The sequence below is a fragment of the Arachis hypogaea genome, chromosome 2 (genome assembly GCF_003086295.3).
Source record: "Arachis hypogaea cultivar Tifrunner chromosome 2, arahy.Tifrunner.gnm2.J5K5, whole genome shotgun sequence".
Lineage (NCBI taxonomy): Eukaryota > Viridiplantae > Streptophyta > Magnoliopsida > Fabales > Fabaceae > Arachis > Arachis hypogaea.
The window spans coordinates 12,209,273-12,227,846 of record NC_092037.1 but is presented as its reverse complement, the minus strand read 5'-3'; the positions used below and the strand labels follow the sequence as shown (position 1 = coordinate 12,227,846).

Genomic DNA, 18,574 nt, shown 5'->3' with positions numbered 1-18,574 from the left:
ATAACTATGTACAAGAAACGGATTTAAATTTATGAAAAAATGAACAGGGAACCATTAATGTGGAAGGAAGAAGAAACTATATGATAAAATACAATATTCATGCAATAGAGAGGACTTACCGGTGGTCGCACTTCTCTTGTGCCACTGTCGAAACCGCAATTGCTGCCTCCATTATCAGGTGCGTGCTCCATATGAACCCTAAGAAGTTTCAGATTTTCTGGTGTTTTATTAAATTAGTTATTAATATAATTTTAACTGGCCCAATAAAGAAATAAGAATATGATGGTAAATGATTAATATTGAGTTATTCTTGTAATAAATAAAAGATATAATACTAGTGTTATAATAATTGACTAAGGGTGTTTTTGCACAAAAAAAAAATACAATTATATTAGACAAACATTAGGAGGGACCAACATAAATGTCACCATCAAGCTATAACCCCTGATTGATAACTCTTTTAAATCTTTAGTGGCCATAAAATTTAAAATGTTTATATTAAGTTAAGGTATTTGTTATGGTACTTAAAAAAATTTAGTGTTTAATTGCTCTAGGTTAAATAGTTAATATTATCTCATTTAAAAATATATAAATTAATTAATTTTAAATATATAAAATTTGTTCTAAAAAATAAATTTGACAAAAACCTGACATCATCAAGTGATAAACATCAGAAAAATGGCTTTAACTTAACAATAGAGAAGCTTTAATTTGTATCTAAAAACGGGCCAAGTCTTCTGTGGAAAAAGAATATTATGGACCTCAAAGCATCTTTGGAAGATGTTACATTTAAGAATTGGAATTTTTAAAATTTTGGATTTTTATTTAAAAGGATAAAGTATGATCTTTTATTTTTGAATATTTTTTTCATATTTTTTTAGTTTCACCGATAAAATAAATTATAAGAGATCATATTTACTCTTTAAAATAAAATATAAAATTTAAAAAAAAATTTGTTGCATTAAATACATGTTAAAAAAAAGCATCGTTTTAAGTCAAAACAATGTTGTTCAACTTGGACAGTAATTGCAGTTAGCTTGACAACAACGCCAACGTTGGTTAAAGACGATAGTTCTATAGGGTTGGGTATTTTTTATTGTCATCTCCTTTGTCCATATATAATGAGATGTGGTCTGTTAAAGTTAGCTCCGATTCGCATCACTGAACCCAATCGATCTTAATCCATTTGACAAAAAGTTTGTCAATCGAACTCTAATCATCGGCTATTTTTTCAGTGTGTAGATCTACTATGGAACATGAATGTGAGGTGAATGGGGGAGGCTAAGTAGGCGTCTGTTGTGTGTTGTGTCCAGGTGCTAAACATATTTTCTATCCAAGGCCTTACCTCAAACTCCATGCGGGGGTGAAGTAGGACATGTTTTTATTTGTCCCAATTCTATGGGATTGGTGCATGATGATTCTTATATATGCATTTTGGGAAAGTGTATTAAGTATTTAAGTGGTACTCATGTATTGTAGCGAAGACATAGATTGTGCAGAGGAGGTAGTATTCTCGAATCTGCGAGTAAGTTCACTAGGAAGGGTAAATGTGGTGTGTTTTTTTCAGATGAAGTAATTTTAATCTAAAAAATTTTATCAATTTGTCCCACAATATATAAATTCTACATAGTTGCAATCATATTTGGCATAGGGTGTGAAAGTGAATCCCGACAGTGATACATAGTTGATTCTCACAGAACTTGTTAAAAGAAAAGAGAACGAGGCGTTTCTTGACATGTCGATGGTGATCATTGATGGCAAAGATTTTTGTCTCAGTTGATTTTGACTGAATTTCGGAAAAGTTAGGGCACTTAAGTTTGCTAGCTTCCTATCCTAAAAGATTAAATTAATATTTTTTTAGGGACTAATTTGTTTAAAGTAAAAATTTTTAGGAACTTAAACTACTATTTTACTCTTACTTTTATTTCTTTTGGTCAAGTACTTTACTTTTTTTTTTCTTAAGTATTTTGCTTTTTATTAATTTTTATTTCACATTCATATTTATTTAAAGTTCATTTATTTTTTGTATGTCCATTCATTATAATTATTTACACTATTTGTTAATGTAATTTCATTAATATTTCATATATTTTTTATGGTGTTTGCTTCGGAACAATAATAAATTCATACGTATCGATACGATAAAAATGTGGACAAATAATAAAATGACACGTGTCCACGTCAGCATTTATTTATTTTTTTTAAATATATAATATTAATACTTTTACTAAAATATCCTTATAATTTAATAAAAATTAAAAATATTTTTTATTTAATTTTAAAAAAGACCTAACTATCCTTTAAACAAAAACTATTAATTTAAATTAATTAAATTTTAAAAATCAACTAACTTTCATCTTATAATTTCAAATTTTAAATCATTTAAAAATAAAAACACATTTTTTGTGACTAAATAAATAAAAACACATTTAATTGTTCATCAACACTAAAAAACATAAAAAACTACTTCAATCTTATTGATGCTATTCATGAACCCTAATCTCTAGAAAACTAAAAAAAAGAGCTTCATCTTCCTGGATTTTCTCAACTCACATTCAAGAACGTCTCTCTCACTTTCAATTCTCAGACTCAAACCCTCTCTTCTCTCTCACTCCTCTCTTCTCTCTCACTGCCACTAGCCCTCTAGAGTCTCTCTCGATCTCACTCGAGTCTCGTCTCCTTCACACTCGTCGGCGTCTCATTGGTCGTCTCATCTCATTGCCAACGTTTAAACGTCTCGCGGCCTTCCCTGGAATACTCATTGCGGGCGACAGAAGCAACTTGTCGGGTCATCGTCGCTCGTCGTCTTCTGGTTTCGAGTCCTCGCCGTCGCCGAAGATCGTGGACCGTCGTGGGGTTGTCGCTCGTCGTCTTCTGGTTTCGGGTCCTTGCCGTCACCAAGTCGCCGTTGGTGAGTCCATGCATCATCGCTTCCCCTGTTCTCCCTTTTTCGATTTTCCTTCTTCTTGTATTTTGAGAAGTTGTTGAATTGCTAATCAATTAATTTGCCTTGTTGCTGTAAATCGTGAATAAAGTAGGATTTGCTGAATTTGTTACTGTAAGATAAATTTGTTGCTGAAAAATATCACTGAGCTAGTTTTTTGGTTGATCAAAATCATCCCTGAGTTGAATTTGTTGCTTATTTTAATCATATGATCGTCTAAATTTTAATCACTTTCTTCTCTTTGATTCAACCTATTTACTCTTTGGTGAATTGTTTGAAAGTTTGTGTATTTGAATGAGTTAGAGGAGAAACTAATATTTTTGTTTAATCCAATCATTTGTTTAAAAAAAAAAGAGATTTTGCTGTTGAGCAATCTGTAAGGGTGATTGATGCATACTAAATAATTTGAAAATAGGTCGATGCTGGGAATACAGGGGAAGCTGCTGTCGGGTACTATCAGTGGCGCTTCCTTTCAAGCTCAATGGTGATAGAATTGTGACAGCGAGCTCCCTTCGACGGCAGCACTGACGGTGGTGCGCAGCATTGTCGGCGCCGACTGCAATGCGGCGACGAAGACAAAGCTTCTTCTTGGTCAGCACCTTGCAGCTCAGTTTCCTCCCAACGTCATTCTTCATCTCCTCTTCGTGGTTCTGTTTCCGACGGTGGGGGTGACGTGTGTGACGGACTCCACGGCTGCGCGGCGCAACCTCCTCTCTCTCCCTCGCGAGTTCGTCTCTCTCTCTTTCTCCTGACGCTCTTGATGACGACGGGCTCTAAGGTGGCGGCAGGAACCTCAGATGCGTTTGGCCTCCATAGTGATGGCAGTGAGATGCCGGTGATGACGGGCCAGATGATGGCTGAATGACGACGTGGTGCAACTCCCTCTCTTCCTCTCAGCTCTCTCAGAAGCTCTCCTCTCCTGTGTGTGTGTGTATGCGCGCGCGTTTTAGGAGTAAGGGGGATAAGCGATTAGAGTTTGTGAATTGGGAAAATTAGGGTTTCTGAATGAATTTGGGGATTTTGGGATTTAGGGTTAGAAGTTAGGATTTTATAAAAGAATATGGATAGATATGAATATATATTTTTATAAAATTGGAGGGTAGAGTAATTTTAAAACCAAATATACTCTCTTAAAATATTTAAGAACATTATTTATCAACATATTGCTAAGTTGAATTAATTATTTCTAATTTAAATTATAAAATAAGCATATTAATCACATTTTTATAAAATATAGTTTAAGCTCAATTTACCAAATTTGCTTTAATTATCTTTAATAAAATAAGTTCTAAGATTAAAGTCTTTAATGAATAAATAAATTGAATTTAGCTTATAATAAGATTTTTTAAAAATTCTAGGTCTTACAATCCTCAATCTTCCATCATCTCATTGGAGGTAGCACTATCTAGGATGTAGTGTCTGCCACACTCTTGGGATATAGTATCTGCCACACTTCACAATCAGAAAGAGACTGTGATGCAATAATAGAGAATCTTCAACCTAATTTGTTCACACTACAATCAGAAATTGAATCGAAATAAATCCTCAACCTTCTATCTAATCTCCCGATGTAACAAGAGAGAGAATCCTCAACCCTACTTATCCACAATAATAAAAAAGAGAGAATCGTCAACCTCAACTTGCCTATCCATGAGCGGGACAAAGCCACCATCCTTACCGTGGGTAAGACAAAATCACCATCTCCACATCCACATCGCAGCACTGAGCAAGCGGGACAAAGCCACCATCCTTGCCAGGCGCAGGTGCCTCATCATTAATACTGCAAGTGGGACAAAATTCACGTCCTTGCCAAACAATAATCACCATCAATCAAAACCATCATAATCAAATTCATCATAATCCTCATCACCCAAAACCATCATCTTAATCATAGACATAATTTATAATTACGCAAGCGGGACAAAACCCCTGTCCATACCAACCAATAATCATCATCAAATTCATCATAATCTCTTACGTATATATCAACTAAATCACAGTTTTCATCACAAGTCTCATATCAATCTCATTTTTCATTATCGCCCTCGTAAGAAATATAATTCTCATCACAACCACCAATACAATGCCAATCTACGCCGCACCCTTTAATATCTATCGGGTTAAGCTTTGGCCGTTACATAAGGCTTACAGGTATGAGATCTCTAATACAATACCCTAGACTTGAGGTCAAGGTTGCAACTAACTTATACACATAATCATTCATAATCAATCTTAAGCTAACTCAAACACATCATCAATAATCAAACTCAAACTTTTTCTCATTCAATCTCGTTATATTTTTCTTTAATTAGTCACTTTGGGGCTAACAAACTAAACTTTCAGAAACTTCAAGTTCAATTTAAAGTACTCTCAAGGTCTTCAACCTTTATCTCATAATTTTTGAAAATCACAAGTTAAGTACATATTCCGCAATTATCTCTTTTTCCTCAAACTCTATTAATTAGCTCCATCAACACTATCTCATATTCACAATTTTTAAATGCGAACCGTTGATTGATAAAATAACTTATCTTTTTAAATCTTTAACTAATTAATCAAATCTCCTTTCCAGTTAACATTAATCACTTATTTACTCTTTTTGTTGTCAATCAAAATCAATTAAGTTAAATCACAAATCGATTTCACAAGTTAACAAAATCATTAAAATCTAATTTTTCTTAACAAAGTTGTTAAATAACTCCAACTCTATGTTGTATTTATTTCAATTATCCATTTCTTCAAAATCATTAGAAATCCTCAAAACATGGCTCTTTATTTAAAATTAATCAAATAAACTCATTTTCTATTTAACCAAGTTCTCAAAACTAGTTTTTAGCTCTAATTTCTTTTTAAGTTTAAGACTTTTTCAAAAAATTCAAAATTCATTTCATTTTCACCGACCAAATTCAAATACTTTAAATTTACTAAAATTCTTAAAACGTAATTATTTAATCAAAATTAACCCAATAAACTTCAAATCAAAATCTCTAGTTTTTATTGAAAACAACACCAATTTTCAGTATTTTTATTATTCATTTTTCGTTCAAACTCCTATAAAAATTTTGGCAGTACCTCCCTTAAAACTTGGACTTTACCACCCTTTAAGGGTTCCATCCAACCAAACATCACTCGACCCTTCTCAACCATTCAAAACATTCAACAATTCTCAACCTTTTGTATACCAAACAGAGTTCCAATATCAACCCCTTTCTCAGTGTATACAAATTAGATATTTAATATCAGTGTATTTGTTTTGTTATCTTAATTTATCTTTAAGTTATTAAATCCTCACACATTAGGGCAGCATACAAGTTATTTAAGTCCTAATCCACCCACCAAGAAACTTCAAGCATTGTTACTAATTAATTTTATTATTAGAGCTATTAATCTCTTTTTTAATCCACTATCGATTTCAATCAATTACGAAAAATAATCTTAAATTATTCAAAGCTTAATTAATTCCACTTTAATAGAGATAATCAAGCCATAAAATACTCATCAACTCAAATGCACGTATTTTCTAAACTTTTGAAACATTCCAAATTTGTTAAAAACAAACAACCTCTACCGCGATTGTGACTCAACTACACGACTGAACCAATGACAACAACATAAACGCAACAACAGTAGCAGTACTAGCAGTTTCGATGTGCAATCACAGTAACATGACCATGAGATATTATTACCTCAAAATCTTTAACAGGCTATAACCGAACACTAACGACGAGGGTTTTGGAATAAGAATACTTACTGTACCAAAAAGGAATGAAGGAATGGGTAGCAGCACTTCCAGCGGTGCTTTCGGCGACCACAGCACCGTTTTCCAGCGGCCACAGACACCGCGACGCAGTCTTTTGCAGTGGCTTGACAGTATTGGCTGCAGCGGTGGGAGAAACAACCCTCTTCTTCATGGCACAAGCTTCACACGTTTTCTCTCTCTCACATGCAGTGACGGGAATGACATTTTCGGTGACGGCGATGACGGTCTCAACGACGACATGGGATTTGACGACGGTGTTGGATTCAATGAACGGCAGCGATGGCGATAAGGCAAGGTGGCATAGAGTAGCGCCACCTTTCTCCTCCTCTTTCTCGCATCATATCGTCTCTCTCTCATCTCCTTTGCGAGTCGTCTCTCTTTCCTCTGAGCTCCCTCCTCCGCAACGGCAGTAAGCTGGCGTCAATCTTTTTCCTCTTCTCCCTCTCTTCTTCTTTCTCGTATTTCTTCTTTCTCTTTTCCTCCTTCTTCATTCTCTCTTTCTTTCTATTACCGTAAGGTGTGTGTGGGTGAACGAGGGTGGCAGCTGGGTTTTTAAGACTTAGGACTAATGTGAGTGTGTTTGTAAATTACGATTAGGGTTAAAAAAAATAAGGGTAGAACAGTAATTAAAAATCAAATATAGTTCAACACAATTATTTTTGAGAATACTATTTATTTACCAACTTACAAATTATTTTTAGAGCAATGCTAGGGGGCCAGCAATTTTTGTGATTGTTAGCCATCAACTAGCCATCAATGATAATTTGATGGTGTGAGATTTCATCCAATGACTCACCTTTCTCTGCTGGTTACATGCTGGCCAAAATTCAATAAAACTGTTGGCCCCTAGACTTTTCCTTATTTTTAAATAAGTACTCTAATTTAAAAATTAGATATAATATAATTAATTTTTTTATTCATCAAATTAAATTAACAAACCCTCATTATTTTTTAATTACTAAAATTTTAAATTTTAAATAAAAAATACCTAATTATCATAAAAATAATATAAATTATAATTAATATTAAACTCAAAGTCTCATCACTTTGATTTAGTTACTTTTTATAAGATAATTTTCTGATAATAAAATTATAAATAAATATAATAAGTTATAAATAATTTATTATTTATTTTTTAAAAATTCAAAATCTTATATTCTACTTCACTTACAAAAATTTTTGTCTTTAAAAATTAATTTAATATACAAAATATTACATAATTTTTCACTTTACTAAAACATGAGAAAGAAATATAATAGGGTGTAAATTTATAAGATAGATTTAGCAAGTATTTATGTATAAATACATGTAAAATTTAATTAATTTTTAATATATATTTATATTCTAATATATATTTTATACTGATATCTAACTTTAATACCTGATTTTGATGTATACGTAGAATAATCGATTAGAATAATATATTTGATTTTCATTTGTAAAGTCTAATAGCTATTATTTGAGTATGTTTAAAATTCACGAAGCAAAATGATTATAAGGTGAAAATTTAGACGCCTGATTGAACTTTATCCGTCATAACATTACAGCTCTCATGGAAAAAAAAGAAGGGCAAAGGAGAGGGGTTACATCACAGGACTGCAAACAAAATTTCTTATACTTTTTCTACTACAGGTAGGTGCAAATTAAACCTTACTTACTCTACGAGTTTGTTATCAGTTTATATCTGACTTTATTTAGGAAAATACAGCGTACCATGTCTGGACACAAGTGAGAAACAATGCCAAGACAGCTGCAAGAAAGGCAATGATAGACCACGGGTTATTGAAATAAGTGGTGTGTAATTGAGCCCGCCAAGTCTTCCATTTATTTGTGTAATGCTTATCAATCTGTTGCTTGATTTTAATATATTTATCGTTATAGGCCAGCGCACCATTTCTTGTGGTGCAATTGAACATTTTAGCGGGTAATAGATACCCTAATGCATTGAATAATTTGGCCACATCTTCATCACTTCCTAGCAAGTTCTGAAGGACACCAGCTAATCTGAGCTCCTTCACATCCTCGGCATCATCAATCAGGGAATCCATCAGAAAGAAGTAGGAGCAACACTGGAAGTTGTTGTTAGAACTAGGAAGCATCTCATATGCAATCATGTTGACATAGAGATAAGGTGCAACATTATCAACTACAATCCCTGGAAGCATCAGTTGTCCGCTAAACCATTTGGAGGTAAAAGATATGTTACTCCACTTCCATTCAGAAGTGTTTGCTTCCACCCGAATTCCTACGTTTTTAAGATCCCTTATGTTCTTATATCTATGCCAAAGATCTTTTTGTCTGAGAGGTAGAGTTTTCTTTTTTTTCCTAGTACAGAAGCAAACACTGCGATCAAGTAGAGAAGGCTTTACATCAACAGGTGAAGATGAGAGTGATGACGTGTGAAACAAGCGAATATAGTCCAGAAGATGAGCTGGTTTGCAGTCATTTGACCATGTGAATATTGAATCTCGATCTCTCCTTGTTAAGCCCATGAATAGAAAATTGTAAAATAAGTTGGGCAACAACCATCTCTCATGGCATAGAAGCTCCAGCAACTCCATTGGAAGTTGGTTTTCCAACAAAATGATATCTGTCCATACATACATTAATTGGTTAAGCTTCAGGTTCAAGCTTTCTGGATCTTTTTCATCAACAGTGTCCATGAAAAACAGCAAAGCACATCCATCCACAAACAACATGTCAGCCAGTTTTCTATCATCGTAATTTCGAATCACGTCTTGACTGAACAGCTTCCTCATTCTCGCAACACTGCTTTCTACAGTTGCGTACAGAGACACTATTGGATTATTTTCATTTTCATATTGAGCTTCCTTTTGCATCTTGATTTTTTCAAGATAGCGATTTGCCCAACTAGTTTTGAGTTGGTGTCCTAGCTTGAGATTAGTAACTTCAAGATGATGATGGATGGGACCAAATGATATCATCTGCGGTGGTGAACAGTAGTAGTCAACAAACTTGGGATTTCTACGCCACAGAAAACGAGGAACTTTTTGAATCCTGGGATTTAAAGTTAGATGAGGTAGCCGAAACTCAAGCATCCTAGCAAGCCGGGCATTCAAGTCCTCATCCTGAGGCTGAAGTGGTTCTTCTCTAATCTCGGCCATTGGCTAATACTTTAACTTTTCTTTGGCTAATACTTAGCTTTCCTTTGGCTTAGCAACAAATATAAATCCCTACAACAAACAGCTTTCTCTTTTTAAACCAAGGAATTATTAAAAAATAAGTAGAGAAGTAAAACCAGCAATTTTTATTAAAATTTGGTGAGTATATATTTAACCAATTAAAAATAAATAAATAATTCTATATCAATATAATCTCATACTATTAAAAATATTAATAATGACTAATTGATAAATAGAGTATCTCCAATGGTAGGAGAATAAAGGATCCGTTCTGACAAAAATTGATTGGAGCAATATAAATATGAGTTCCAGCACATATTTTAAAGCAAGTAAGTCCTTTTGAACGGGGCTTTGCTTTGTTTTCATCATAATCAATAAAATTTTAGTATGTGGCACTTAATTTAAAAAAAATTAAATAATATGATAATAATATAATAACTAATAACGTTACATAATACATTATGAATAAAGGATTGGTCTTCATCTTATTATATACCAACTTATTTAACTATACGTATATAATTAAATATTATAATTATTTATAAATTAAATATGATTTAAGTATTTAATTTAGTTATTTAAAAAATTATATTAAACAATTAAATTATATTTAATTTATTAATAATTATAATAATTAATTATAATTCTATTTTAATTAATAATTTATATTAATTATTTAAATCATAATTAATATAAGTAATTAAATTAATATTATCATAATCGAAATAGGCAGCAGTATAGACAATTGAAAGAGAACTTGATTGAACACATATGGCAATTTCACAATGCTTGTAGTCAACTATAGAGCTTAATTATGTTTTTCTTTGTATTAAATAATTTTATAAATTAGTGTAATCTAGAATTATATATTGTGTATTATTGTTATATATGAATTTTTAATATTAATATCTTTTAATAGTAAATTATTTTTAAATTTATAAATTTAAATTATATTATTCAAAAAAATTAATTACATTAATTTCAAGTATTTTAATTAATTGATTAAGTGGGACCACAATAGGGACTAAAGTTAGTTTCTCCTAATGGAGAAGAAAGAGATGCTTTGAGTTCATATTTACTGTTTATGACGCAAAAGCTGATATGGAGTTACTTTTTATGACAAGTGGGTCATAAATAAGAACTGGGATGAGTTCCTATTGGAGATGGTCTTATAAATAACAAAAACTGTTGGTTTCTTAGCACTTTATTATTTAATATATATTGCTATCATAAATACATAGTCTAATGATTCGAGAATTATTTAATTGACATCAATAGATATTTTTATTTTTAATTTTATTTTTAAAATAATTATACAAAGACTACATTGTCCTTTTAAGTTATTTTTTGAAAGAATTGGATAATTTTTAATATTAAAAAAATCAAAATGCTCTTTTATGTTCAAAATTGTTTAATTGTATTACAAAATAAAATTCAAATTTTATTTTAAAAATACTAAAATGTTCACATAGTTATTTTTTAAAAGTACTCATTTAGCATTAATTTTAAAAAACTAAAATATATTTTAAACAATAATCTTATATCACTAAAATACTTTTATAGGATTAATTAAAATAGTTTGATTTATTCGCAATTAGAGATTCTAATTTAATATTAAAAAGATTAAAATATCCTATAATTATATAAAATATTAAAAAAATATTTTAGGATTAATCTTAAAAAAGTGTAAAATGACCTTCTAGAATAAAAGTTATTTAACTGTATTGGTAGATATATAAATTTAAACTTTAAAACAACTAAAGCACTCTTATAATTAATTTCTAAAAGAACAAAACAACCTTTTAAGGTTAATTTTAAACAAGACTAAAATACCCTTATAATTAATTAAATTACTTGATTGTATTATAAATTAAAAATTTGAATTTAATTTTAAAAAACTAAAATATAATTTATAAAGGTTATTTATTATATTATAATTTATAAATTTTAATTTTTAAAAAGACTAAAATATCCTGATAATTAATTTTCAAAAGAAAAATAAAACGAAGTTTAATTTGAAAAGATGTAAATACCATTATAAGACTAATTCGTATTATTTTGATTGTATTATAGCTAGGAATTGAAGATTGAAATTTGAATTAGATTTTAAAAAGAGTGAAATGTCTTTTTAATTTATTTTAAAAGACTAAAGTATCTATTTAAATTTTCAAGAAAAATAACCTTTTGTAATTAATTTTAGAAAGACTAAAACACCCTTTAAGTTAGTTTAATGTTGATTAATTGTATTAGAAATCTTTGAAATTTGAATTTGATTATGAAAATACTAAAATTCTATCTCATAGAGTTCATTTTAAGAGGCTAAAATATCCTTTTAATATTAATTTTAAAAACACTAAAATACTCTTTAGTTTATTTTTAAATGATTAAAATACTCTTTAAGCATTACTTAAAAAAAAGCTAAATTAAGATCAACCAAGATTGATTGATTGGTTGGTTGTATTAGAAATTACAATAAACTTCAATTAAAAATATTAAAATATACCCTTTTAGAGTTTTAGTTAATATTTAGAGAACTAAAATAATTTTTAGGATTAATCTTACAAAGACTAAAATATGCCTTTAGAATTAACGTTTGCAAATTGTTGTATTAGAAATTGTAAATTCCAACTTTTAGGAAGACTAAAATACCTATAAAATTTATTTTAAGAGACTAAAATAATGTTATATATCGCCAAATGATGGATAGTTCACTCTTTGTTTCTTTTATATTTTTGTTGTCAATTATTAGTATGGGTGAAGGGTATGGTAAAGAGTGTCGAGGTGATGGTTGTATTTTGAAAAGAGAAAAGGAAAAAGAAAAGGGATGGTGATGATTGTTTATGAATTGGGATAAGTGATGATCATGGTAGGGGTAAATTTGAAAAAAAAAAGTTGATTGTCAAAAAAAATTTAAGTTTGAGATAGAATTAAAAGATAGAAATAAAATTAAAATTAAATTAAATATTAAAAATATAGACCCCCAAAAGAACTAAAAGTATTTTTAAAATTTTTTAAAAATTTTATAGACAAAAGTGTACCTTACACTTTTAAAATTACACTTTAACCGTTATAAAATTGTGTAAAAATTTATTTTAATATTAATAAATAAAATCCATACTTCTAATTAGAATGGGTTTCGTTATGGAATCAACTTAGGATATAGCTAATCACAATCAATTAATTAAAAAATATGTTAGTTACATAAAAAAAATAAAACAACTCTTCACTATTTTTATTTTCTGAAATTTTAAAATTAAAAATAAAAAAAATTAATTGAATTAACTTATACTATAATTGATTCCTTAAAATTTTTCTTATTAGAAAAAATAACTTATCTTTCATTTTACAAAAAATTAGATAAAGTTTATCTATTAGATATTGTGATATAATAACCAATAATTTGAAATGAGATAATATTTTTAAGGGTTAAGTATTTTTGTTGTTTATAAGGTTTGACACTAAAATTAAAATCGTCTCCGATCTTTTTTTTGTTATTAAAATTATTTTCAATGTTATAAAATTATCATTTTTTACTTTAATTTTATTTTTTTACCAAATTACTTTTAATAATTAATAAAAATAATTAAAAATAATACTAAAAAACTAAAACAAACCCCACCCCACCCCCTCACCCCACTCCCATATCCTTTTACTTTTTTCCTTCTCTATCCCCTTTCTCATACCCCTTTCTTTAAAACCCTAGTCCCAATCCCAACCACAATTTTTCTTCTCTTCGTTTTCGCCGTCCTACTTATTCACTTCTTCTTCTACAATAAAACAGGAAGAACAACAACATTCTGGTTTGATGATAATGAGGTTTGGTATAATAACTGCCATCAATAATGGTTCTTCTTCTTCATCTTCTTCTCCTTCTTCTAACTCCTTTTTTGTTTTTTTTTCCATCACGATGCTTACATGGATCCACAATCTTCTTCTATTTTGTATTTGAATAACCAATTAATTCAGTTTTAGGAACAACAACAACAACATTAATCTGTTATTTCTCTACTAGCCACAGAATCTCAGAGATTTCGATAACCATGATAGTTATGGTAATGGTGGTGGTTAACAGTAGTGGTGGGGTTCTGGAACTTCGAATAAAATTTCAAGAAGCTGTTCGTCGTTCTTCCTTTCTTTTTTTTTTTTAAATTTTTGAAGAACATAAACATTATTTATTTTTTTAATTTTTTTAATTTCTGTTGTTTTACTGTTTTTAGATCTAAAAATTAAAATTATAGTTGATTATTATTGAATTATTGTTTAATCTGAATTTTTTGTTGATTTATTTTGTGAATGTTGCTGTTAATTTATTTTGGAGCTGTTGTTGTTGTTGGAAAAAATATGAGTAATGAATGATTATGGTGGCAGTGGTGATGGTGGTGAGGAAAGGGAGAGGGAGGAGGTGCGAAGCGATGATGATGATGTGAAATTAATGATAAAGTTGTGGAGATTTCTTTTTATTATTTTTGTTTAAGGATAAAATTATCCAAAAAATATTATTTTTGAAAAAAAAAAGATTTTATAATATTTTATAATATTGAAGATGATTTTAATAACAAAAAAAAGTTAGAGACAACTTTAATTTTACCTTCAGATTTTAAAAAGGGAAAAAATACTTAACCCTATTTTTAAAGGGTAATAAGTACGCATATATATATATATAAAGTAAATTAGAACATATTATTAAATTCTATGCAGGGATGTATAATAAGGGGGAGAGAGAGATGGGAAGTGGTTCCAAATGATGAAAGGGATATAGGCATATAGAGGCCTCGATCCACTGCTAATGACCTCCTAGTCACCTTTAGTTTATCCATTCAAAATTGGATATTATATCACAATATCTAATATGCGTACCATTATTACCCTTTAAAAATATTCTGTCATTCCAAATTGTTGGTTATTATATTACAATATCTAATATGCATATTATGTCTATAAAAAGGATTGATAATAGGTAACATGTAAATTTTCTTTTTGGCACATTATAGATGACAATATTTTTAACTTAGAATCTGACGCATATTGTTACTCAAATTTCTCACCAGTAAAATTCTAATACAAATACATACTATGATAGTATTATGAGTATTTAACATACACAACACACTGCTGTTAATAACAAAAATAAACTTAATAATTGTCACTTTAAAAAGTAACGACACAGGTTAATTTCATTTTTTTTAAGTTATTTTGTCAAAAGAAAAATCTCAGATATCAATAGCAAAAGTCAATAAAAATAGCACATATAGAAGCAGCTGATGTATGACTGTATGATTACCGAGCTCACCTTAATTATTGTGACACTGCACCACGAGGGATAGTTAGTAAATCCCTTTGTGACAATATATGGATGCAAATTATTAATAAACCAACAACCTGAAATAAAGGAATATAATAAAGCAACTCAATTAACAAGAAAGAAAGGTATTATGATCCTAATAAAGTGACCAATATAATAGGCAGTGAACCATGAATATGGATGTCATCAATGTTATTCTATTCCATTTTCATTTTTCATAACAAAGAAATATCCCTTCTCATTCCTGTTTCTTGCAGAGAAATATAATTTCACGGATTTTCTCTGAGATTATTCATTTTAATAAACATATCTAAATTATAGTATAATTAAGATAAAAATAAATTTAATATTTTTAACTATATCATATCTAAACTATGTATAGGACAATTCTTATCTCAATGTTCAAAAATATTTATTCTAAAAGATTTTAACTACTACAATTCTTATTAAGCTTAAGAATTCTTATTACGATTCAATTTGATAAGTAACTTACCAGTTGGCAAACAGAATACGAGCTGAGGAGGGTTGGTGAACTTTGTAGTTTGTAATTTGTATGCATCTTCTAACGGGAACCCCTACAAATTTATACTTGATTTCGCGGTACACTACTCATCAACTTCCTTTACTTAAAATAAGTTGACTCCATCGTTACACACTTACAATTCTTATAGCTATCTATACAATATATAAAAGTTGGTCTTTAGTGTATATAACTATTTTACGTTTAAAATAAGTTGACAACTATTTTTTTCTTCAAAGTTAGTAGATTATATTTTATTAATTATTGAAAAATAAAATAATTTATATTATTGTATTTAAATATAATTATTAAAAAATATTTTTTGAATATGTTCATTATTAAAATATACTCACTTTTTTTAGAGTCTAAATTGAATCACACGTCCAAATTATAATACTAATAATAGTTTGTCGAGCAGTACACTCGAATCTAAATCTAAAATAATTTATTTATAGGATGTGATATTATCACATGATAGATTGATTTTGTCATTTTATTTTAGTATAATTTCTTAAATTATATTTTATCTTTATTATTTTATATAATAAAAACATTTATTAAAAGCACTCAAAATTAAATAGCAATATCTTTATGTATTTAATATATTAAAATTATAAAAAAAAATTATTTTTCAATAATTTTTTTATTTCTTTCAAAAGTGTCTTTTAGGATATTAAGGCGCTTGTTAATAAAAATTTTATTTTATTTTCATGATAATAAAGAAAAAGTTTTATAAAGATAATTTAGAAATAATATTATCATTACATAATGGCTAGCTATATCTATTTTCTTCGTTTACTATATATTATTTTTTTCTTGTGTGAACATTAAAAGCTTTAATAATTAATCCTTATAGAAATTAAATTAAATTTATAGAATAAAATATTAGAAATAAATTAAGTTAAAATCTCTACTCTCTTTCTTTCTTTCTTTTTTCTTTTTCTTTTTTTCTCTCTAATCCCCCACTAGTCCACTACTGGTTATGTTCTGAATATTCATATCAGCTGCCGGCACACATTGGTTGACGTTCTTTATGGTTAATGATACATTGGAGACTTTGGAGTCTTACAGAAAAAATAAAATATTGAAAGTAGTGTGAAAGTGATGAACAATTCATGATACAAAGTAGTGTGAAGGGGGGGAGACCAATTTTCATTTATTTTTTATTTTTTATTTCTTTCTTTTGGAGAGGCAATTTTCAGTTTTTAACAACTTTATGTTCATCATGTTCCCACGTTACCTTCTAGTGTGGTTCCAACATGGAGTGTTCAAGACTCGGTCTGACTCGAATTCAAAAAATATTTTGTCGAATTTAGATTTTTATTTTTTACAATTTTATTTTTGAATTGGATTTAGATTTTGTTTTGGGTCACTCTTTTCAGCCTGAAATTATTTTTTATAATAAAAAATATATATTTAAATTAATTAATAATATTATATTATATTTTATAATTTAATTAATATTTTTTATGTTATACGATATTATTTTTATTTTAAAATAATTTATTTTGATATAAATATAATATAACATTTGTTAAATTTATTTTTTAAAAGTATAATTTTATTATTTTAATATATAAAATTTATAAATTTATATATATTAATATTTTATCATATTTATCTAATTTAACCTAATTTATTTTCGAATCATTTTAAATTGGATTAAAGTAAATCTATTGTCCTTTTAAGATCGAATCTAAATCTACTTAAATTTGATCTGACTCGTCCCATAAACACCTTTAATTTCCAATAAAGGTTGTACATGAGCCCGGATTAGTTTAATTTAATTAAATTCGGACTAGATTTTAATATTTCATATCATTGAAAATAAAAATGAAAAAACATGAGTATTTACTTAATTTTAAATTAAAATAGTAGGATTTATAATATAATTAAATGAAGGAGAAAAAAGGAGTTGAATCTATGACATTTTTTAACTTTTTTTTGTTTTTATTTTTGACTGAAATAAGAACTTAGTTGCTGTTTAGTCTACTAAATAAAAATTCAAGAGATAATTTTATTTTGTTTCTTATGCGTCATGCGTTTAAGAACAGAACAATTCTTTGTTTTTGGATAGATGTGACTTCTGAGAAAGAGATAAAATAGGAGATATTTTTATTTTGTCTCTTATCAAAGAAGAAAAAATCACATATCCATGCATTTTGGTTCAGAACCATGTGCAATATGACCTACATCAAATTTTCTCATAACAGTGGTAAAATTTTCATTATCTTTAACAAGATTATAAATACCAATTTTCTTAAAATTTAACCCAATTCTATCTGAGACAAACTCATTTTTTAATTCACCTTTTGATTTGATCTTAACTTGTGAACCCTAGCTTTTAACTTGCTTGATTTTGGTACACTTTTTCTTTTTTTATTTGAATTCTACTCATACTTCTATTTTCTTGTTTTTCTTTTACTTCACGTGAGTGAGAAAAGAGAGAAGAAGAGAAAAGAGAGAATTGGTTCAATTACTTTGTGTTTTGGTTCATATAGAAGTGAATGTTCCTTCACATAGCATAATGATTAGATCTGGTTTAATATGGTCGGTTTTTTACCAAAATCAACGACCCGGATCGGTTTATATAAACCGAACTGGGACATGCTTAATTTTTTTTTAATTCGAAAACCTTATCCCCTTCCTCTTTTGTCCGTCTCTCACTAGAATTTGGCTCGCTGGCTCTGGCACTCAAGCTCTCTTCCACTCTCGTCTCCGACCTCTTTCACTGTCTCCGGTCTCGCACTCAAGCTCGTCGTCGCTCTCTGGATCATAAGTCACCACCGTTTCAAACTCAGGTGCTCTGCCGGCAACAGAAACAGCAGATCCCAGACTGATCTTCCTCGTTGCTCCTTCACCGTCTAAATAATTTTATTTCTTTTTCGAATTTCTTTGTTTTCCA

General features: G+C 29.0%; 1 protein-coding gene across 1 annotated transcript; it reads right to left on the bottom strand.

The window, feature by feature from the left end:
• Positions 1 to 8,196: 8,196 nt before the first annotated feature.
• On the bottom strand, positions 8,197 to 15,775 carry LOC112737823 (UPF0481 protein At3g47200-like). The gene is made up of 3 exons (XM_025787951.3): positions 15,643 to 15,775; positions 15,138 to 15,226; positions 8,197 to 9,898 (listed from the first exon to the last, which is right to left on the bottom strand). The coding sequence occupies exon 3, from the start codon at positions 9,827 to 9,829 to the stop codon at positions 8,399 to 8,401; it is 1,431 nt and encodes a 476-aa protein (XP_025643736.1). The 5' UTR covers positions 9,830 to 9,898; positions 15,138 to 15,226; positions 15,643 to 15,775; the 3' UTR covers positions 8,197 to 8,398.
• Positions 15,776 to 18,574: the final 2,799 nt, after the last annotated feature.